At 39.5% G+C, this 24,154-nt stretch overlaps 1 protein-coding gene across 1 annotated transcript; it reads left to right on the top strand.

The window, feature by feature from the left end:
• Positions 1-533: 533 nt before the first annotated feature.
• On the top strand, positions 534-22,487 carry LOC139730338 (uncharacterized). The gene is made up of 17 exons (XM_071641206.1): positions 534-1,604; positions 5,449-5,478; positions 9,087-9,157; positions 9,558-9,675; positions 10,945-11,019; positions 11,817-11,905; positions 12,388-12,550; positions 13,380-13,463; positions 14,167-14,309; positions 14,765-14,825; positions 15,139-15,262; positions 16,205-16,338; positions 17,018-17,138; positions 17,856-17,932; positions 18,511-18,600; positions 21,645-21,785; positions 22,350-22,487. The coding sequence occupies exons 1-17, from the start codon at positions 534-536 to the stop codon at positions 22,485-22,487; spliced, it is 2,730 nt and encodes a 909-aa protein (XP_071497307.1).
• The last annotated feature ends 1,667 nt before the right edge of the window (positions 22,488-24,154 follow it).

Genomic DNA, 24,154 nt, shown 5'->3' with positions numbered 1-24,154 from the left:
TGGGCTCACGTTAAACATGAAACGGAATGACAACATGGACTCATGGACATCGTAATTCGTTGACGACCTGCTAACATGGATGGAGAGCATCAAACCCAACAGAAAGGGGTGACTGTATTACCCGTAAGGACGAAAGACCCCTGTCTTTCAAGATATCGATTTTATGCTACGCATATCAGCGAGAATTAAGTCGAGTGAGTTAAGAGCAAAGTCGACGGATCATTAGTGCAAACCAAGCAGTCGCTTCAACTAGTGTGCCTGCGTACGGTCCAGTTTATGCATCCGACTTCGTGATGAATAACTTACTGAGAAACTTCACAGGTAGATCATGGAGATTATTTGATCTAAAGACACTTGGATATACTGGATACTGGACTTTATAGTCTCTATAGTTTGGTTGAAGAAGATTCACGCGTTGCTAGGGCGATATTCCCAGAGCTGACGACACTGGAAGCCCCAATCATGGAAAGGGCGTTGTCAGGTCGGACATTCATGTGAGGAATACTCTTGAGTTTTACTTAAAAAGACCAAAAATGGCTAAATCAGGTCTGCAGATAAAATTTACTGGGTCTCTGTCTCGTCTCCCACCGGGCGGTTCCAGGCCGAACTCGAGGCCTCCTTCTGCGGCGTCGTCCATACTCTTCGACGAGGACATCACCGGGAACGTCATAGGAGTCGATAAGATTGACGAGGAGACCGAGCAGGATGGGAGCGGGGGGATGAACCTCGAAGATGCAGAGAGACCGGCAAGTCGACCTCGAGTTCCGAGAGAGGAAAGAGTTGGGATCATAGGCCAATATCGCAAGCCTTGGATCAGACCCCACTCCACCATGGGTCACATAACCACCCTGAACGAACGACGGAGAAAGATGCTGAGCTACCGAAGCGGGCGGCCAAAGTCCGGGCCAGGTGCACTTCGGAGTCGGTCGGCCGCGGGAGGCATCAGCGATAACGCTTACAGCAACCGGACAAGTCGGTCCGCTACCAGCCGATCGGCCGGCCGAAAGTCTAGTCGCGCGTCCCTGCCAGGAGTAGCACGCAAACATTCAATGGTCGACAGCGACGTCGAAGAGATTGTCGCTGTAGCTACTCCCGAAGTCAGCGCTCACCCCTCCAGGCCAGGAAGCTCGACTCCGACAGAGGATGTGCCACCGACACCAGGGAGGAAAGATGGGTGGACCGGAGGACCCCAAGCTTCCAAAGATGAAACATCGACTTCAGCATCCGAAGCGAAGCGGATTCCGTCATTGGTGTCGACACCACGAATGTGCGCCATTAGCAATGAACAACGTGATCACGAAAGTGGCGACGAGGAGGGAGATCTGTCCAAGGATGTCGACGATGAGGGGAGTGATTCGCAAAACTGCGGTCTTGCAGTCGTGGTCGAGCCCGAAAACGAAAACGTCGAAGATCGACCACGAAAGACGAGCGTGTTCGACGTCACCATGATGGCAGCCGTGTCGCCGGCTGGTTTTGGTGGAAATCGTCCACGGAGTCGAAGCACGGCTACCACGGATAGCGGACGATCGTCATCCCCCGCTACGGAGAGTTTGGGTAGAAGGGCACGGAAAGAAAGAATCAGACGGCTAGCTATGCAGTATGAGGTAGGATTATAAGATGTAATGACATCACATAACTTTTTACTGAAGCCTTTAAAGAAGGAACGACATCTCTCTTTCACCTTTTGATATACAATATGCTTTCCTTTTCTCCTTCTTTCTCTTCCTATGTCATGTCTTTCTTTCTCATACCTATCAATCCGATGATTTCATCAAACATCTTTTTGAAAATGCAAATGCTAATTAATTTCAGAAACAAGCCTCTCGGCAGTTTCCTGTATGCCAATGAAAATTATTTTAAAAACGCGCGAATAACGCACATATCATAATCGCTATGTATACACTTGCAGAAAATATTATCAAAAATCTTACTGTTTCTTCATATAAACATAAAAAGACAGGTGCTGTTTACTGCACGGCATTATATTTGTAAACGTTGAATGTTTTTAATGCCCCCATAAAATAAAGAAAAAGAAGAAACTGTAATCACATAAACAAAAATAATCGAGGCACATTTCGTTATTTTCAATTGTCATTCATCGTTTTCATTTATTTCAACATGCAGATTGTCATATAGAGAACAGTAAAAGTCTACAATGCTTGTTGAGAAAATGTCTCAAAGTAAATACAAAGTATGTCTCTCTTTATCATATATCTCTTTATCTGTAGACCTATGTTATTTATGTATAATAAAAATTTAAAACTCATAAATTCACCCTAATTAATGTTTTATCCGAATACATATCCCTATTGTAATGTTCTTTTAGAGTACCACGAAAGCATTGTGCACCACTGACTATCATTAGACGATGAAAAACTTTAAAGTTTGAATATGAGTATATACTGTATTGTGTAGATATCAAGCATGACAACGCATCGTTTACTAGTCTGAAGTTTTTCAATTTTGGGAACCGAATATTGAGAAAGATGTAGCCTGAGATTAAAATAAACAAAGAGTTAAAAAAATGTGAGAGCCATGTGAATTTGCATCAGTGAAGTGAAAGCGTTTCTTTATTTTTTTTTATCGGAAATTAATGGAAAGAGATGATCTCACCACAAACGGATGCGCACTATCACGTCTTACCTCCAAAATGTGCTTATTTGAAAAGATGGAAAACGAAACAAATGAAAAGAGCTTAATTCACAAGAAAATATGTAAGCAAAATCATATATGATGTCTATTGGTTATGATTTAGAACCAAGACAGAAGTGAAAAAATATCTTTATAACGATTACTGTAAAAATCTTACTGATATATGCCATGATAATGAAAGGTAGTTCATGGTGTGTCATTCGGAAAAAAATAAGGACTTAAAAAATAAGGTTTTTATGATTGGAGGGGAAATGAGAGAGCAAGAGTCCGTATTAACTTTTTAAGCTTCCTATAGGCGTGACGAAACGATGGCAAATTGATTCATTAAAGACTTTCCTTATTCTATCGCATACATGTAACTCCAAAAAGATCAGTGCATCTCCGCCTAATGCAAACCGGATAGCATTCTTGAAACTCATGTTTTGTGGTGTCTGTCATATACTTCTGACTGATTTTGTTTATAAACAGACAACCGACAACGAATACGCAGTCATTAGCTTCGTTTTATAGCACACTGAATATTCGTATCGTTTCTTTTGTGGACATCCGGAACTTTTCCTCCAAAACTGCGTTCTTTTTCCATTGAAAGAAGACTGTAAAGAGAACAGTGATGACGCACTATACAAGACACGGGGCGCGGGAGGGATTAAGATTACTGCCAAATGCAACTGTAACAGTGCGAAGATCAAACGTAATCCGAAAACATACAGTCAAAAAAAAAAAGAAGCTCTGCTCATATTTGCTGACGTAATAATTCAATTCGTGATGTCACCAGACGGTGTCTATACACAACTAATCATTTTGATCTCACGGCAACATGTGAATTCATAAAGACCATTATACATGACACATGATCGTGAACACTGTACAAAACAACGTTATGCAGATCTTAGAAGCAACGATTACAGGTAAGAAAAATATACAAGTCATACCACACACGTAACAATATATAAAATCACACTGCACAATAATTTGTTAAGTTCATGTGTTTATATCATTGCGCCACTTTACCATATACCGTTATGCAAATGAGACTGATACTAGTATCACACAATGTTTAGAAATAAGTTTCTAGGTAGCAGTTTGATAATGCACTCCGCCGCCTTTCATATTCTCATGTTTCCCGTCCTAACAATTACATTATTACGTAATATCACAAACTTCCACAACGTCATAAGACATTCTCGTTTCTTGCACGCTTTTGTGAACTATTCAAACTTGTACAGAGAGGATCTCCGATATGGGTTGATCAAGAAGAGAATACAAATGGGTCGGTATTGATTTGCGTACCTGCCAAAGTTGGTCTTATTGAGAAAATCCCTCGGGGACGGACCGTAGCCACGGACGCATTTTCAAGCCAGTCTCACATTCCCACGTATTGATCTCAAGTGACCTCTCCAGAGATTGATTTTTGAGCTTCGCCGTCCGGCCCCGATCGACATACCTTCGAGTTCGGTCTTTGTTTTCGGGCAGCGAGGCTGTAGAGCGCGGAGATGGGGGACGATTCCATTCGTCGATGTGATTTGCGTATTTCACGAGATAACATGAGAAAGAATGTGACAAAAACCTCAAGCAATTATTCATCTCATTACGCAAATGAAGTTTGCAGTTCATAGCGTACGCTCTTTATTTTTTTTTTGCCCCTTTCCTCTTGCTCATTCACATTAACAATGCAACTCAAGGCAAAGTGTAAGTTTTCCCACGCTTTGCGAGTGACAGAGTCTTTGAAAGTTTTTTTTTTAATTTATGCGTCAACATGTTAATTCAAAGAGAAAGACACAAAACACATAGAGCTCATATCATTCCATGATTCAAAGGAAATAAAAATCAATACAGTTTCTTTTCCCCTCAACGATTCACAAAACAAATAAGCGACGCCCTCAAATAATTAAGTGCGACGCAAGATCGATGGACGAGATTCATTACAAGGGAACAGCGCAAGGAGATATCATTATTTATTTACAGTGGACTCAACATGAAAAGCAGTTTATTTGGCCGAATGACAAGTGAAGCCACTCGGCGGGAGATGAGCTAATTTAGAAATGATTACAATACGATCGCTTTTCTACTACCATGTAATGATCCTTTTGTCATCATAATCCCCACAGCCCTACAACAAATACATACTCACCTAAAAAGACTTGTAACAACGGTCAACAGATACACATGTCTTATATTGTTATCCTTTGTATCTCTTTTTTTTTTTGTCTCACGGCTTTTCTCTTTCTTTTCCTGAAAACGTATGAAGGAATAATCCTACACTTCATTACTGGAATTTTTGTCTTAGTTCATTATGTTTGTCAACTTTAATAACACAGGAAATTAATTTTTGGTTCAATTTTGATAATTTCCCTTTTCGCGATGTGTGCTGTCTGTGAGGAATATAGGCCCTATAGATGCATATTATGTCCTCGTTTTTAGTTGTATTGGAGTAGAGGATCAGCCAGCGCCTCAGGTTCTAAAACCAGTGGGAGGCTCCCGAAAAAAAAAAAGAAATACCTCTTCATGGCTTAACAATCAAGATTATCCTCTCCAATTTGGGGGCTATGTTTTACCAGTTGGGATACATGTATAACACATATCATGAGGTGGTAGCCCTGTATGGTATCATGGTGTCTTCGTCACTATGTTTGTCAATATCTGATAATTATAGAGTAGGTTTTACAAGACAATTATATCTTTCTCTAGAGTTTTCTATCATCTTTCATCGTGAATGGTATATATAAGTTGCTATGAAAAATGATAGAATATTATTTCGTCATGTATCAATTGGGTTTTATTCTCTTTCACTTTCAGAACTGTCGCTTTAACCGTCCCGCTGAATCAGTAAGTATAAATACTGAGTATGATTGTAATCTTGTGTAAATGTTCATTTATAAATCACTATCACTAAAAGAAAAGAGAATGATGTCAAAGTTTGAGGCAGTATGGACATGTGGAGTTGAGATGTATAACATGCATTAAGCGTTTGAAAATGTGGATACCAGTGTAATGAATGAAGTGTGTGTGTGTTTAATGTTGCAGGGATTTTAGGAAACATATTAAAAAGTATCCCTTTTAACGCAATCGAAAAGAGTGAACCAGCGTTTGCGTTTTCATTTTCAGGCTACAAAGAGACAATGAAGTATGTCTGATTATGTTGTTTGTTTGTTTGTTTGTTTGTTTGTTTGTTTGTTTGTTTTCTTTTTGTTCGCCATGAAAGCAAATCCTGCCTCTTTCGAGTACATTTATAACAGCCGGGTCTCATTTTTGTACCTAGCCCAAGGAAGGATAATGGTACACCAAAACATTACTATACATCAAGTCATACACGCGTAGAGGTAGCATAAGTAAGTTTACCGATAGCTCGGTCGCTGCTTCCTACATTAAAGGGGGTAAAATGGCGGAATGGAGTTGGCGCAGTTCACCTTGCGTAACAGCTAGTGTGTGTTATCAGCTCTTAACAAACATCATGGGGACGCTAAAGATCCATCACATCTCTTTCATTCGGTTACCCGACGGAGGTTGCATGCTACGAGACACTGAAATCGAGACAGCATAAATGTCCGGAGCAATGTTTTGGCAGTTGAGTAGGCTACATTCATGACATAAGATATGATTGAACTGCTACATGCTTCTTGTGATGGGGCTTTCACCAAATTGGTGAGGACGGTTTCTTTAACCAGTCTACAATTAGAACCCAACTGCAGTTGTCATTGAGAGGTCTTTGCAGAAATGGTACGTCCTTTGTCATAGAACTTTTAGGGGCATATATATTCTCACGCGAGTGAGTATAAAGTCCTCTGCTAACATGCACTTTCAGAACAACATAATACCAATTTTCAGCAGCGACCAAAGGAAACCAGCGTATCTTAAAGACGAATTGCCCGAATTGACATTGATTGAATTGACAAGGGACACCCGGAGGAAACTATGCGACTGAAAGAGACGAGCTTTTAGGTTGCTGATCTACTGTTTTCCTGTGTTTCTAACTGTTGTGTGACTCATCCTGAATTGAGGAGTCATCAAAGAGATCAACTACGTGAGATGTTTACAGAATCTTTGACGATTCGTCCGACATCATAGTTTGTAATGATCGCGCTGCCTAGCGATCATTTTTACCGCCGTGCGATGACACGACACACAGACGTGGCGGACGGAATGCGTCGGTATCTCCTCACAACCACCAGGACCTCCGATCGCAGAAACGCACTGCAAACGGAATATATCATCTGGAAAATTGGGAATAAGCCAGTAGAGGGGGTGAGTTTAGGCTGCATCTATCAGAACAGCAAGAATTACGAGGAAATGGGGGAAGAAACTAATGAGATGAAAGGGGAGAAGAGAAGAATCAGTAGAAGATGCAGAATTTGATATAATAAGGAAAAGAAAGGGAAACAAGAGAGAAGGAGGCAGACAAAGAACAATAAAAAGACCTTAAATTACATCATTTATACGAAGAGCAAAAATTGTCATGCTACAACTTAATACAATATGAAAACAGTGTCGAAAATCAAATCCAAATGTATGATCCTCTGTATATTCCAATCTATCCGAAAAGAAATCCAGTATTGTTACCAAAAGAAAGTAAAAATGCATACATGAAAATTCACGCTCAATTTGTGGAAATAGTTGACTTGATTTAATGAACTGAAAGCGATGTGTTATGATGACAAGGATTCATTTAATCAGAGAGGTAAGAGGAGTGGAATCCCTTCGCGATTTGTGCAAATTTCTGCGTAGGTTAGAAAATTGGATAAACTTTTCACGCAGTATTTAAAGCTAACCTGCTGAAACATTGTGAACAAATTTAGGTAAAATAAAGCGTAAATAATAAACTACCGAGAATCCAATGCTTGAAAAATAGGCCATGTCAGTGAGGGAACTCCCGTTAAAATATCACGTTCACGCACGCATGATACCTGTCATTCTGATGCAGAGTAAATTACTAGCTATCTCAGTGTAGAGTGCAATGCATTTACTTGCAGTGTTTTGGGGATGGTGGTCTCGACAGAGTTAATTCTCATGACGTCATAAAACACAATCAACGCAAGGGATATATCAGACCTCAGCAAGGGTGTCAATCAGAAACTATACAACGTAACAAAAATAAAGACAATCTTGAAGTCACGTGGTGTCCAATCTCATCCCAGGTTTTAATCCCCGTTATTTATCTTCGGTAAACAGAACAGCAATATGTTCAAAGATGGCTTTTAAGCCGAGTTAATCAGATTAAGGGAGTGATAACGTGATGGGATGTAACGGCAATCATAGAAAAGATTGTCTAATCTTGTTAACATTTAACGGCGTCCCGTAATAGATTCTGATCTACAGGGTACGATTCGTGGTGTATATCATACAAAGAAGTGTACACATAAAAGCTATACAAAGGACGAAAACAATACCGTACCGTTTAAAATGAAAAAAAACAAAAACAACAACAACAAAATGTTACGAAATAACCCCATCGGGTTACTGGTTCCAACGTACCATAGGTGTGAGAAGATGTATGCTGTTGTTGTTGTTAATGTTGTTGCTGATGTTGTTGCTGTCGTTGTTGCTGTTTTGTTTATCTATATTTGATGCGTAGACGCTGTCGAAACCACCACACGTTCTTTTGCTGTAGTTCCTCTTCTGTGTGATGAGTGTATATTGTGGAATCGTATGGATGACTCTTAAGCTTGAAGGTGCATGTAAGGCACTGAACACTGTGTCACTGATCTGGAAATACCTTTCCATTGTTACATAGTTTGAATTAATTATAGCAACCACACTATCACTTCATTTTCTCATTGATGTTGATAACTTGTAAAAAAAAAAAAAACCATAACAATTAATATTATTGTAGGGCCTTTAGAATTTTTAAAGTTTGTTTATTAGTACGCAAAAAAATATGAAAAAGCATGTGTCTGGTCGAAAATCAATTAAATACAACCCATTGGCTTTTAAAGTGAACAAAACCCCAATTTCATGAGAAGGGGAAGTGTTTTCCTTCTTGATTTCATTATGGGGGTAGGGGAGGGAGAACTTGGTAGACTTAACTTGTTGATACTATAAATGGACAGACGTTTACTTCACGACGTCATACTAGTGATTGCGACTAAAGCACTGGTTGTTTTCTTGAAAACATTATGAAACTTAAAATGCACAGACCTGCGGAAGAACAGTCTCCGGACTGAAATGTATGTCATACTTATATAAAGGAATACTGTAAATGAGACTTTAAATGCCGAAGCTTTCACATTTACGTGTGATTTTGATGACGCTTGTATACAATTCTGTTTGTCTGATTATATTCTATTCATATGGAACCAACTTTAACATGGAGTGAAGTTTATCTATGCTACACGCAGTATACTCCAATTGTTATTCCGCTATATATTGTGCATATAAAGCACAACTGTTATTATAAATCGTGCCTAATCTGTATACATTTGTCTTTGTTCTATCCACAGCCCAGAGTCAAACTCCGCAGGGTCTTAAAGACTGTTCGCGTTATAGCCGGGATATGTCTTGCCTTAAAGAGGTAAGAAGCAGGATGTGTTCTATCACATGACGAATCGTGTAACTCGTGTAAGATAATCTCCATGAAATACGACAAATCACATCGTTGAAATCGTTTGAAGAAGAAGCAACAACATTTTCCCGTGTCTGAATAGTATGTTCCACAGCCACAGGAGACGGAAGTGGAACCGTATAAGATCATAATTTATCCTCAGTGGAGTGGTCCTTTAAAATGAATTGAACAAACATTTGAAATAAAAATTCCTGTCATGTAGATTCAAATTAGCATTGCAAAACATAATTATCAAAATGATATTTGTAGATTTGTTTGCTTTTTCGCACGACCAAGTGCTACACTTGAAAATGAAACAGGACGTGTATTCGTAATGACATGGGATCTGACTTACCCTTTGTTGCCATAGTTACGTGAAGGAGGAGGAGACGAAACAGTGGTCTCTACACGAGATGCATCTCAACCTCCGGGCTGACATGGAGCAGAATCTTGCCTTCGACCTCATCATGTTCTCCAAGCTCAGAGTGGTAAAACTCCATAAATTATACAGACTGTATATGATCACCTGATCTGCTCTCACTGCGATAGTCACAATGAAGAAAGTCATGCAGAACCTGTCAAACTACACATACGCGTAGCAATACGATGGACTTTCTGTATTCTATCCGTAGGATCTTAATCTGTAAAGTGATGAAAACATGATACAACAAAAATGTTAAATATGACACTTTGGTGAAAATAAGGTCACATGTCCTGACTCGCAAAAAAGGCTCAAGTACAGAAGGAAAAAGAAACACCAAACAAAACGAAACCCAGAAAACACAAAAATTACTGTACGTGTTATAAAAAAGCTCTATTTCGAATCAAACATATAGCAGTGTTGGTATTAAGTATATACATTGTGAGTATAATTGGTCATTTATTATGTTCTGTCAGGTCAGTTATGTCACGTTCGTTCTGAATGTGAGCACTACTTGTACAGGTTGATAAAGACACATGTTAAACATCGGGATAATCCTCTTATGGGTCTCGAGGATTATGTCTACTCTGATAATAAAAGATTAATGTCCACTGCAAGTCACATGACGTCAATTTGGCTTTTCCCTGGAAGCATGATAAGAACAGCTAAGATGAGTTTACCAACACATGTTAAAATGTCCTTCTATCCTTGTGTGACAAGCTGTAGAAGATAAATATTTTGTCACAGATCCGCTTGTCGCCATTCTTGTGAGCTCTGAGTAAGTTGCAGATTTAGTTAACACGTAATACATTTGGACATGATTACTGTAAAATAAATACCAGTACGCACACATCTTCACAAGGATGTATGGATGCGCATACCCACACACTCAGCCGAACATAGCGAATGTATAGGGCCTGCGTGACCACATATTTACCAGGACAGCAATTATAATCTCCTACGATCGATGATACAGTTGTACTTTACTCGTTTACGGGTGCATGACGAATGAAATATGAGTCCAGAATGCATTATATTTCATGCCATCCTTGAACATGTCTTTTCCAGAAACGTCCAATTCAGTCTTTTTGGACGTATACATATAGAGCTCCGAGATAGCCAAGAACGCTTTCATGGACCAATCATTTCTTTATTGTATGGTCTACCGCATTATCCTGTATGATATTGTAGTAGTTTTGGTATTTTTGCCTTTGATCAGTCATTGGTGGTAACGCTTTATACTCTGCAACATGACTTCAACTACACAATACAATGTTGTAGACTCTGTGCCTCCTCAAATTTTCACATTATGTTTTCTACCTTGTTATTCCTACAGACGAGAGGCTCGGAAAAGCTCAAAACAATTTTGGCCCAAAGGCCAGAAGAGAGAACACGCCCAGAAATCGAAGTGGTAAGTGAAAGAACTCGTGAATATCCCCATGGTAGTCAAAGTTAATCGCGGTTAATGATATCAGTTGGACCTTTATACTCCATTTAAGTGATTTTCTTCTTTGAATATCACAGATCTATCAGTGTCTACGAACTGACATGATTAGGACGTGGAATTAAGAAAACACATGTTCATGCTCTTGTTTTTCTTTCTTTTTACATTCTTTGTCAGTTATACACGGCATTGCGTGACTTTTAGAGCAAAGTTCTGAGATGAATCCTCTCAATAGTAATTTGGGCGAAAACATGGACTCTTCGCAGACATTTCACAAATAGAAAAGAGCCAGGGAAGATTATAGATTGTAATAGTTTCACCAATCATAAAATCAACAAATAATGATTATACAAAGAGATGCTTGGTGGTACAAAACTTCAAAATTGCGTTAAACAAATACATACTGCTACTGAACGTTTTCGACGTGCACTCTTCGGAGTAGAAACTGTAGCTGTCCTATTCTATGCAGGCCAAAGGAGTTTGTGCGCACATTGGCACTCTTTTGATTCTGACTCATGTTACTTTAGCCAATCAGCGTACGCACTGTTTCGCTTGAATGGTTTGCTCGTTTTGCTTACTAGTATATTGTTATGTTCGCGCTTCCTGTTTCATACGTGCGGTTTCTACTCCGAAGAGTGCACGTCGAAAACGTTCAGTAGCAGTATGTATTTGTTTAACGAAATAATGATTATGAAATCATGGCGACAGTAATATTAATCATTTCACCACAAAGTTATTCCAGATTTTTTATTTTTCGCATGCAGGTACTGGCTCTGCTTAGGAAGAACAAAGCCTTCTCAGAATACCAGAAGGAAACCCAGCTAGCTTTGGCCAAGGTTATGGAATACCAAAGGTGAGTCTTGAGGGACAAATAGATTATGTTATACCAACAAACCATTAATTGTTGATCATTTATAAAATAATTCCCCATATCCAAGATGTTACCTTTAACGGCAATATTTCTGTAAAACGTAATCATGACAAATGAAATGAAATGTCCATGGGGAACACAGTGTTTAATGTAACTTTATGTAAAGTATTTTGCAACATTGTAATTCATGAAGTAAAATGAGTAGTAATTTTAGAATAAGTAATGTCTTAGGAACCTATGTCATAAAGAACTATACCACATTATCAAACTCTTAAGCGTTTTTCCTCTCTGTTTACCAGTTTGTTTAAGAAATTGAAGCACGATCGAAGCATGTTACTCCAAACATGTTCAAATGTCATCAATATTACAAAAACAGAATTCCTTTTTAAATGGTCTTGAATATGACATGTTCTCTTGTAAGTTACGCAATCGTCAGTTTTGTTTGTAAAAATTCATTTGGGCAGGTTTGAGCCTCGTCGAATCGTGCTGAAAGAAGGTCACGTGGCGTCCGGTTTTTACATCGTCCTCTCGGGAACCTGTCTGGTCAACCAGACAGAGATTGACCCACGGAACAACGAGCCCTTCGTCCGAACCATTACCCAGCTGACTGGAGGCCAGGCGTTCGGGGTAAGACGATGAGGATGACGAGTTTGAAGTTATTATGACTTAGCTCAGTTGGTAGCGCGTCTGCCTCACGATCCAAAGGACCACGGTTTGATTCCCAGGTCCCACTGAGCATTCTTGTGTATAATCATACCATCTCCTCCAGTAAGAGGCAAAATTCTCTGTCCCTCTGTGAGTCACAACTCATGCATGTAAAAGATTCCGTTTCATTTGTTCATCGCAAAGAGCAGGAGGTTTTAACCCGGTGAAGTAAACCCCATGGAAGACCAGCTATTGCAGCTAAGTATGGGTTATCAAGCCGTCTTCCTTCGATGGAAATAAAACAAACAAACAAACAAACAAATTATATTATCCTTCACTTCTAGAGTGCTGTGTGAGGACATTTCATGATACAGTATAGTATTACACTACGTTGGTGTTCCTCCACATACAAGAAGGAACTTTGATCTAGATGAGAAATACACAGTGATAATATATTCCAACACAAACGCTGCCTAAAATATTGGGATCCCTGTTTTTTATGGAAGTATCGATTTAAAAAAAGAAAAAGAAAAAGGAAAAAGAAAAGAATGCAACTTCACTTTCAAATATCATATTACAGTCATTTTGGAGGCTTGTGCGTCAGTCCGGTAAGTTGTATATCCACATCAATGAAATCTTGCTTGCGCCGAATTATTTTTCAGATTAAATATGCCGTATAATATCACCTGATGCAAGTGATCACAACCACGTATGCAGAAACAACTATGTATTAGTCAGTATGGCGAATGAGAGACCAACAAGATACTATCATGTCTTTTTTCTTTTTATTCGTTTTGTTTTGGTTTTGTAGGAGTACAGCCTCCTTCACGACACCGTCCGATCGGCCAGCGTTGTCTGCAAAGACGAGGTCGAAGTCCTTCTTATTAACCAAGACGTGAGTTGAGTTGCTTCTCAAATGATTTACACGCTTCGATGAGTCAATCTTTTTATTCGTGTTCCAATGCTCTATCATTTGTCAATTTTAACTAAATACACTCGATAAATCACGGCTTGGAGATTATACCAACATATTGGTACATTATCTGCTTAGATCTAGTGCATTATTGCCATTAGCAGTCCGCAAATTTATCTTGTTGACTTTCTTTCTAGAAATGGATGCATGCTCTCCCTAAAACACGCATACAAGATATTTCTCAAAATCATTCGACGTTAAAGATTCTCTACCGATTTTCATTTCTCGTGTATATTTGCTATTGTCAATTTTCCCCAAATGAATATATTATCCGTATACTGTATAAAATAAACATAAAAGATATGCCATTTCTACCATTCAATGCAACCGATCCCCACGTATACGAAAAATTCCTGTAGATGTTTCATGCACGTAGTAGTCGTCACACGGTGACGAAATTGTTCAACAATAAACTACAATGTACTTATTAAGTGGGTAAGCCTGCCGATACTCAAGAGGTACATCGAATATAATCCACTTTGCTCTTATTTTGCATGTCACTGTCATCAATATATCAGAAGTTTTTGCGGCGCAGAAGAATATATGAACATAGGTTTTGCTCTTGTTAAATCAATACTATGTATTTCCATTATTATTATGTGACCATCTTTTATTCAATGTACAGGACTTCGATGAGATCATCAAGCAACCCATGGAGCAGAAACGAGACGAGCTGATCGATTTCTGCAACAAACACGACATCTACATCTCGGCCTCACCCGAAGTTATCGCAAACCAGCCCAAGTCGATATACTCCAAGTTCTTCAAGTGAGAATCCATTCACTCTGATTTCCCCCTAATGACAGGTTTTCGATTACTAGTACATAAAATTGAATGAGGCAGACAAGTCAGTGCTTTCTCGACCTTCGCCTATTGATTCTTTCCCAGCGTCAAAAAAAAAAGAAAAAAAGAAAAAAAGGGGGGGGGGGTCCTGGCGACAATGTCAATGTTCTCAGCACTTAGGGCGTGTCCGAGGGAACAACATGATCACTGGGAACATGATCTGACATTCTGAATTATGTACTGTAATTATACGTGGGACCATCAGACAGTAGACCCCCTAACAATGCCTCACAAAACAAGTTGATCAGGTTGAGCACATGATTATGTATATCTTTGTCAAAAGTCACGAATACTAAAAAAAGGGTTATTATACAAATTCACATCCTATCACACCTACTTGATTTTGTTTGTTTGTTTTTTGTTGGGTTGTTTGTTTTTAGGCCGGGATTACTCATCACAAATGACATCATGGCGAGTGAATACATTTACGTCGTTAAAGGAGTAAGTATCTCGTTACGGTTGGTTACATGATGATTGCGAATCATATTCTCACTGTATTGTAGTTACGACCTTGCTTTCCGTCTTCAAGAAGAGCTTCTACAGCTGTATATCTTGAATACTTCAGCACAGTAATCGCGACAGCGGAATTTCTTTGAAGACTTATTCATCTTTACTTCTTTTTTTTATCAAGAGTCTGTTATTCAATATTTGGTATTTTTACTGCATCTATGCAATGTGATTCCTGCGCAACGTCTCATAAGAAAGGAAACACGTGCGCAATAATGAATACGGATGATATTTCTCGTATCATCAGGGAAAGTGTAGCGTAGTTGCGGAGATCAAGGAGCTAAAAGGACAGGGAAAGAAGGGACAGCTTCACGAGAGATTCACCATGGACGACGAGGCGTGGAAAAAAGACGCCGCCATCAAACGGAGCAGTAAGTGATCCCGATCGGTTCTATCACATTTGCTCCTGTGACGATTGCTCTCGTGAAATATCTGCACGCCAAGCCAAACACTACCCCAAAACATAGTACCTTAACGCTAATCCTAATCCTCATATCAAACTTAACATAAAACTCTATCATAACCATAACCATAACCATAACCATAACCATAACCATAACCATAACCATAACCATAACCATAACCCTATCCCTTGGTCCCTGGAGAAAATAAGGCCGGCGCAATTGTCGCAGGAGCAGTAGATAATGTCTTGTCACCATCCGATCATATCATTCTAACAAAATTCTCATTCTACAATGATGTGTTAGTATAATGCTATGCAGCGCGCGTGTCATTGTTTCTGAGTAATCTACTTTTAGTGTTTTCTCAGTAATAACGGCATGCATTTTGATCCATTTATCGGACCCGAAATTTTTGTAGAATATTCATTAAAAACATTTTCCTGGTTGCAAAATTTGTTGAAAACAGAATTTATTACTATAAACCAACAGCTCAGCTTGACATTGCGGTTCTATAATGTGCCTTTCACTGATGCTAAATTGACGTTTTTACGACGCACTGATATTATATGCACTTTCATTTTAGACTGATTGTTGCTTTGGACATCAAAATACGAATCATTAAGTTTTGGCTAGCTTATCAACTCTTCATGCAGGAATGATGCCAATGAAATTTGGATTTCCGAAGCCCAAAGCTCTCAAAAACATCTCTAAATCTAATCCAAACATTGACTGATTGAAATATGTTTTCTTGTAATACTCATCAATGGATAGCATCAATATACTCATCATCACCATTCACTCGTTATCATAATACTATCATTTTCATGTAGTGATATAATTGTAATGATTTTTGCTTCGATATTATTAATATGATATACCATCGCCGAATATCTTTTCGTGATATCGTTCTAGTGGCCGTTCTAGCCATTAAGGCGGGAGGTAAGCGGCGGAACTGGGCGAGCGTCGCCAAGAAGACGGCGGCGTCCATCCCTGAGACCATGACTGTGGACAAGAATATCTTCAAATCCGGTGCAATGTCCCTGAAAGTGAGTTGTTGGTCATTGCCATAGAAAGACCTTCCTCCATAGCACGTCAAGTCTTTCCGCATAATTATGATATAGGCAATCTTCAAAATCACAGTCACGTTCTCAACATCCTTAGAGAAGCTAGAATGCTTTTCATTTATTCGAGTTTTGTTGCCTTGTCCAGTATTGTCAGTGAATGCCACTTGGTACATTGACTACATCGTGTCATTCTGATGTAGTAATATGTATGCGTTATTTTCAGGAACAATATAAATAATACATAAAATATAGATGCAAGAAACTCATACAAATACTGGTTTTCATTGCGAGAAAACATGTTGGAAAATTTTCCTTACAGTCATGTATGACCGCTTCCGATGCCTAACTTTGTTTTGAGTTTGCTAATCTGGCTAATTTGGCTAATCTTTGCTCATCTTTTAGATTGTGGACCAGAAGCAAAATTTGAAACATCAATATTTCTGCATCTTCCATGCACTTAACATAATTATAGAAAATAAAATGGGCATTCACATTAGAAAAGTTTACGACTTATCGTGTAACATCTATACCGGTGTAAGGGATGTAACTTGATGTGTGCGTTATGGTGCAATGTTTGTATTTCTTCTGGATGTCTCTCCTATCAGATCATCCATCGTTAAACACGATCAGTGTGTTTTGCTTTGTCTGTGTGTTTGTATAGGATGCGGACGCAGAGTACGCCAAGGAGAGAAAGATGTCTCTGAAGCTGACTTTTCAAGAGCCCTCCAAATTCCTCCTGAAGGATGACAAACTGATCACAACCAAGAAGAAAGAACCAGAACGTATGTCTCATACATGGCTTTTACCAGTATCTTCACTACGGTAACCCTCATTAAAGCGCCATGAAGGTGCACTAAGTATCAAACTGTAAACCTTTATACAGCACACAAGATACAAAGGCGATCTTACGCGTAACCGTTATTATATAGGAAGACGTTTCGCCAATAACGCAACTGTGATTTTTCTAAGACAATCATAATTATGTACTGCAGAAGTAAAGGTAGCTATGAGTATAACTTTTGATTCCTACGGATTTTTCATGTGTCTTGTTCAGTAACATTTGATGCTGCATGGCTGGTGGACATTGATACCTATATAATATGATAGTATTTCTCGTAAGGAGTATCTTGAATCGGCGTTCTCCCAGGAACGCATTAATTTTAGGGACTTTACGCTTAGTTTAATCTGTCAGACATGTTGCAACGAAAAATATTTGTCTGATACCAGTAGATCCATCATGGACTTCTGGAAGTACATGATCGTATCTTTAAAAAAAAGAATCGCAGGTAAATATCAAATTCACTACTCGGAACTTTACTTGTATATGCGCTCAATCTCTGACTACAATGTGAACTGTGGACATGATTTTATGTAGAGCCTAAACGTAGAGCGTGGACATTGAGAAAAATATGCGTTATCGATGTCAGCTATCATATTATTCTGTGCAAGTAAATCTGTTCTGACAGTCTCATTCATTTAATTCCTCCTCGTCCACGTAGCGAAGCGGGACCCATCGGCACTCATCAGAACATGGAAGAGAGTGACGGCCACAGCAAACGCACTGTCACAGAAAGAGGTCTGTCTTTTGATTTCATCATATCCTTAATGTTCTATTATGGTAACTTTGCCATCCAATGGTAGCTACCATGGCAACAATACTCAACAGCCAATCAAAATCAAGAATTTCATGGAAGTTACCATTGGATGGCAAAGTTACCATAAGAGTAACTTTAATGCAACGGTCCCCAGGTTTCTTTCTTTCTTCGTTTTTTTTATATATTTCATTTTTACATTTCTGCTGTCCATCTTTGTGTGTGTGTGTGTGTGTGTGTGTGTGTGTGTGTGTGTGTTTTGTGAGTAGATAACATTAACAGGATTGTTCCCCACCAATTTTGCCTGTTTGTATACAATGGATTATCTATAGGTGAACAATATCGGTCAAAATGATTACAAATAAAAACATATATTATATGTTATTTGTATGGATAATCATTATCATGACATGATAACTGTGGCAGATGAGATGAGGAAAATGGATTGGAATCTATCTATGTCACTACTTTTCTGGCAGTAATGCGTTAATGGCTATACTCGGCGCAAGACAACGTCACACTTATGATTATATAGGCCTATTTGGTTGCTATTTCACCCCAGGAAGTCAAGGATCCCGTTCAGACCGCCCCTCCCAGCAAGGTGAAAACAACATTCGCACAACTAGCCATCTTGAAGACTGGAATGGCCTTTGTGAGTATCATTTAATATGGTTGCTTTGATGATAAATAAAACATACATTAAATCTATTGATTGATTAATGATTTGATGTATTTTTGAATAGATAAATTGATATGCAGGTATTAGCAGACAGAGTGAGAGTAATATGCGCAGCAGTGTTTACAGATTTTATGGAGAAGTCAAATGCAAGATGGATTCAAGTTCGGACAAGGACAAATTGGAAGCAACAAGCAGTGAGAACTCTGAAGAAATATCATTTTTTTTTCATTTTTGATAGATCTTCTACGGTATATAGTCACAGATTAAACCTCCGACAAGCTAGATCGCTAATTACAAGTATAACATGTCAAACCGATTGATTTAATCTGAGGTGAATTTCACGTGCTTTGAACATAATTATCAAAATGTAAACTAGATAAAAGCAGTATACATGAAATTCTGTCAGCAGTGGGTCATTGATGATATGTACTTACAACACTGGCGTAGCCAGGGGGGGGGGGGGGCGATGGGGGCGATCGCCCCCCCCCCCCCCCCTAAGATTTGGACCGGGGATTTGGGAGGCGGAAAAAAAAAATGCGTGTATACTGTATATGCATGCACATGAAGCGGGTCTCCTTTGCAACCTTTCATCAAATAAGATATTTTTTGAATATTTCACTCAAAGTGTGCACCAGATCGTTGAATTTCAATTCAAAATATGCAAAATCTCTCGTGCTTGGGAGGGGGATACCCCCTCCCAAACCCTCCCCCTCTGTGCCCCTTTCCCTAGCTTAGTACACTTTTTAGATTTACAAAAAATTATGAATAATTCTGAGTGCACAAGACTTATCACTTACATTCCAAAAACTCAAGGTTCCTGTCATGTATAAGGGGAATTTCCCCTTTTAATCGAACCTTTCCTCCCTCAGCCCCCTCCCCCAATCAGTTTTAACACTCGCCCACGCCTTCTCCCTGCTCCCCCGCCCCCCCCCTTCCACCATGCATAGAAGTATAGACTGTGGATATACCCAGATCGCTTTATTTCAATTCTAAAAACGCAAAAGCTCCGCGAGCGGGAGGAGGAATCCCCCTTCCTCTATATACCTCACTAGACTTTATACATACACACAGATGGTGCACATTCGGAATAAGAGCTAAATTCCGTGATTTTATCACTTCGATGAAAAAGTATTGCACCAAAAATTTGCAACAGATCGCTGAATTTCAGGTCTGAAAACGCAAAATCACCTTCGTGTGGGAGGGGATATGCCCCTATCTACACCCTCGTGTGCATGCTTTTTCTGTTTGACTGCTGAACAGACGGTATTCATAATATTCAGTGTAAGAATATTAATACAAGAAGATTATCTAAATGATGCCATTTTATAGGCAAATTGTTCAATAATAATATACACTAAATTATACTGCAACTTTCAACAAGTGGGACTGTTTCATCACGTTAAAACACGCAAAAACATGCATCAAATTGCACCATTTGCAACATCAAAATGCAAAAAGTTCTCACCGTGGGAGGGGGTACACCCCCTCCCACACCCTCCCCTCCCCCCTCGCTCTCTCCGCTCTCTCGGGTTCAGTCGCGTTCATGATATTCAGTGAAAAAGAAGTAACACAAGAAGCGTATTTAAATGATAGCATTTTATAGGCATATTGTTCAATGATAATCTACATCAAAATATACTGCAACCTTAAACAAGTGGGACTGTTTCACGTCGATAAAACGCGCAAAAACATGCATCAAATTGCACCATTTGCAACATCGAAATGCAAAAAGTTCTCACCGTGGGAGGGGGGACACCCCCTCCCCTCCCCCCTCGCTCGCTCTGCTCGCTCGGGTTCAGTCGCGTTCATGATATTCAGTGAAAAGAATTGATACAAGAAGTGTATTTAAATTATACCATTATATAGGCAAATTGTTCAATAATAATATACATCAAAATATACTGCAACCTTAAACAAGTGGGACTGTTTCAACTCGTTAAAACACGCAAAAACATGCATCAAATTGCACCATTTGCAACATCAAAATGCAAAAAGTTCTCACCGTGGGAGGGGGGATACCCCCCTCCCACACCCTCCCCTCCCCCTTCACTCGCTCCACTCGCTCGGGTTCAGTCGCGTTCATGATATTCAGTGAAAAGAATTAATACAAGAAGTGTATTTAACGTATACCATTTTATAGGCAAATTGTTCAATAATAATCTACACTAAAATATAATGCTACCTTAAACAAGTGGGACTGTTTCACGTCGATAAAACGCGCAAAAACATGCATCTAATTGCACCATTTGCAACATCAAAATGCAAAAAGTTCTCACCGTGGGAGGGGGACACCCCCTCCCACACCCTCCCCTCCCCCCTCGCTCGCTACGCTCGCTCGGGTTCAGTCGCGTTCATGATATTCAGTGAAAAGAAGTAATACAAGAAGTGTATTTAAATTATACCATATTATAGGCAAATTGTTCAATGATAATCTACATCAAAATATACTGCAACCTTAAACAAGTGGGACTGTTTCAACTCGTTAAAACACGCAAAAACATGCATCAAATTGCACCATTTGCAACATCAAAATGCAAAAGGTTCTCACCGTGGGAAGGGGGACACCCCCTCCCACACCCTCCCCTCCCCCTTCACTCGCTCCGCTCTCTCGGGTTCAGTCGCGTTCATGATATTCAGTGAAAAGAGTTAATACAAGAAGTGTATTTAACTGATAGCATTCTATAGGCAAATTGTTCAATAATAATCTACATCAAAATAAACTGCTACCTTAAACAAGTGGGACTGTTTCACGTCGATATAACGCGCAAAAACATGCATCAAATTGCACCATTTACAACATCAAAATGCAAAAAGTTCTTACCGTGGGAGGGGGGACACCCCCCTCCCACACCCTCCCCCCCCCCCCCCCCCCCCTCGCTCGCTCCGCTCGCTCGGGCTCGGTCGCTTCGCTCCCTCGCAGACTAACCGCCCCCCCTAAGGTGAAATCCTGGCTACGCCGTTGACTTACAACCGAATTCATTAATTGAAGCCAAAATGGTTTTCGTTGCAATGACCAGGGCATCGAGTCGCTCCTCCCGGGCACCCAGCCCGAGGCCAAACTGAGCCTCATCAGCGACGGAGCTGACATCATCCTGGTCTCCAAGAGACTCTTTGCAAGTGACGTAACATCAACTACACTCAAGATGGCCAGCAAGATGGTAAAAAATCATACTGAACTTTTACTTTTTGCACCAAACCTCTCAAGAGCTGATGAAACATCGTACCAGTATACAGTGCTGGGACATATATGCTTCACTTTGTTCCTTTTTTTTCTCTCTCTCTCTTTCTTCTCGACGGCAGGACCAAAACTTTTTTTTTCTTCAATAACTACTTTTACAAAAGTTTGCATACCATATTTTCTTTTGTTTTTGTTGAAAAACTGTGATGGAGATCAAGGCCGACATTATGGAACAAATGATTCCATTATCATTATGTCACGGCTTTAATCATATATCAAATATGATTAACTACTCTTGCTAAACATTACAACAGATTTTGGTTGGATTCCATTACGAAAACAAAAACAAAAACTCTCTAACTTACAGCAACGATATCATTTTGTCAAGAATCAATGAAATACAGAGGCTGCAATGGTGTCTTCATGAATAACGTGCGACCATCGATATATCGATATGACATCACCGATGAAATTCTTGACTCGTCTGATCAAAGACGCATGACACTGTTTTCAATGCTGTCTCGTCTGTCTCTATACATCCCAGGCCGTAGACTACCCGTCGGTGGACTTCACCCGTGGAGTAATGGAGGAGGCGAGGACATGGGCCTCGTACAAGAACAACATTGTCAAGGAGATATACGGCAAGAAGCTGGACAAGCGACCCGTCCTCCCACGGAGATGATAATATTCAAGAGCCCGACGATTTCACTCAGTGATTGAAGAATCGAGAGAGGGAGAAAATTTAAATCCCATAAAACAAGAGGGATATGAATAAGCGTGATATTTTTTTCCAGAAGGAAATTATGGAAACAGCTATTATGATTTCATCTAAAGATATTGAAAAATTGCGGTTCTTGCCCTTGTAGTATGCTTATCACTGAGATAATGATGATCACCATGTGGAACGAAATCCCAGGAATGAAATAATGCACTCAAAGCGTCACAAGATGTCCCAAAGTCGCCGTCTCGCCTTCGTGGTGAGATATCCATCTTTTCGCCATAACAAGGCAGCTCAGTGAGATTTAAGGAATCGAGCTCCTCCTCAAGCTAACCAATACTATTGGGCTATAAATAGTTTAAACTAGTCACCTTTTATCTTCTTGTCCCTAAATAAAAGAGCAGATCATATTTATGTGACTTTTAACAAGTCGTTTTCTCATCATTAGCAAAGCTTCTAGGCAAGTTTAAATACTAAAACCGTCCTAAGAAAAGACACCTTGACCAGTGTGAACAAGTCGCTTTCTTGCCGCTTGATTTGTTTCTCTAGAAAAGAGTTAAGCACACGGGTATCGAAGTGTTCAGTGTGGTAGGATCCTGTTACATATAGCAGCCCAGATTGCGGTTGACACTTAAGTGGTAAAAGGGAAAAGTTGCTTGCGTATTACGTCACGGCACAACTTGAAAATTCAGGGTTGCTGATATAAATTTGGAAAGTTGTGGCATTTTGAAACAAAGTTGATTGAAATGATTTGGTGTGCAGTTATAGTTGAAGTCAATTTCAACATCATTTGGTTTTTCACTTCCATACTCCTGGTTTTTTTTTATAGTGTTTGCTCACAGTCAAATATTGATTTGGAGATTTGGATGATGCACAAAAGAATGATGTTCAATCATCAATGTCTGACGTGCCTGTTCTATATTGCATAATGTTGACCATTGACTGACATCAATGACAATGCCGCACCATCAGAGTTTACAGTGATGCACGGTGCTCAGTGCTTTGCAGTAAGAAGTTAGTGACTCACGTGGCAAACCTGAACTTCATCGTTCCATTTTCCATTACGTCTTTCATCGTTGATGAATTGATGTGGTACTACAGAATCTCTGTCGCGATGGCTACTCTCTTATCTAGCAATGTCTAGAGATGTTTGGCACTTTGCTATGAATTGGTTATAGCATGGTTCACACCAGAACTGAAAGGGACAACTAAAAGTAGCGTGGACAAAATGACTTAATTGATACTGAAAATTGTTACTCATGGTGTAATGCAAAAGCTTTGTTGACTATTTTGAAGAAACCGCCACCTCGGACATAAGATCAAAGGTTCACAAGATATTTTGTATGTTCTGATAATTTGAGTGTGTAACTTTATGTTGCAATAATACTACTCCAGTATTTGTGTCTGTGTGTGAGAAATAAAACCACCTTTTATGTAACAGGGAAACTGACCCTTGTTACAAGATTTCATATATTGGACATTCTCAGCTGGAGCTTTGGCTGGAATATAACATTAAAAAAACCCTGAAGTGACTTCGAGAGATTTTCTTCTTAGCTTGAGAATCTATAACAGCCCCTCTTCATCCCACGTAGCACACCTGAAAAGTAATGAATAAAATTAACCTAAAGGTT

The sequence above is a fragment of the Diadema antillarum genome, unplaced genomic scaffold, assembly GCF_040938485.1.
Source record: "Diadema antillarum isolate AM-2024a unplaced genomic scaffold, OU_Dant_1.0 seq00000301_RagTag, whole genome shotgun sequence".
Lineage (NCBI taxonomy): Eukaryota > Metazoa > Echinodermata > Echinoidea > Diadematoida > Diadematidae > Diadema > Diadema antillarum.
Note: the sequence above shows the minus strand (reverse complement) of the source record. Positions and strands in the feature narration are given on the sequence as shown.

Coding starts and splice junctions, on each gene's coding strand:
- LOC139730338 (XM_071641206.1), top strand. CDS start 534: ATGGCTAAATCAGGTCTGCAGATAAAATTTACTGGGTCTCTGTCTCGT. Junction 13,464..14,166: donor TCCTTCTTATTAACCAAGAC/GTGAGTTGAGTT, acceptor TTCAATGTACAG/GACTTCGATGAGATCATCAA. Junction 14,310..14,764: donor ATATACTCCAAGTTCTTCAA/GTGAGAATCCAT, acceptor GTTTGTTTTTAG/GCCGGGATTACTCATCACAA.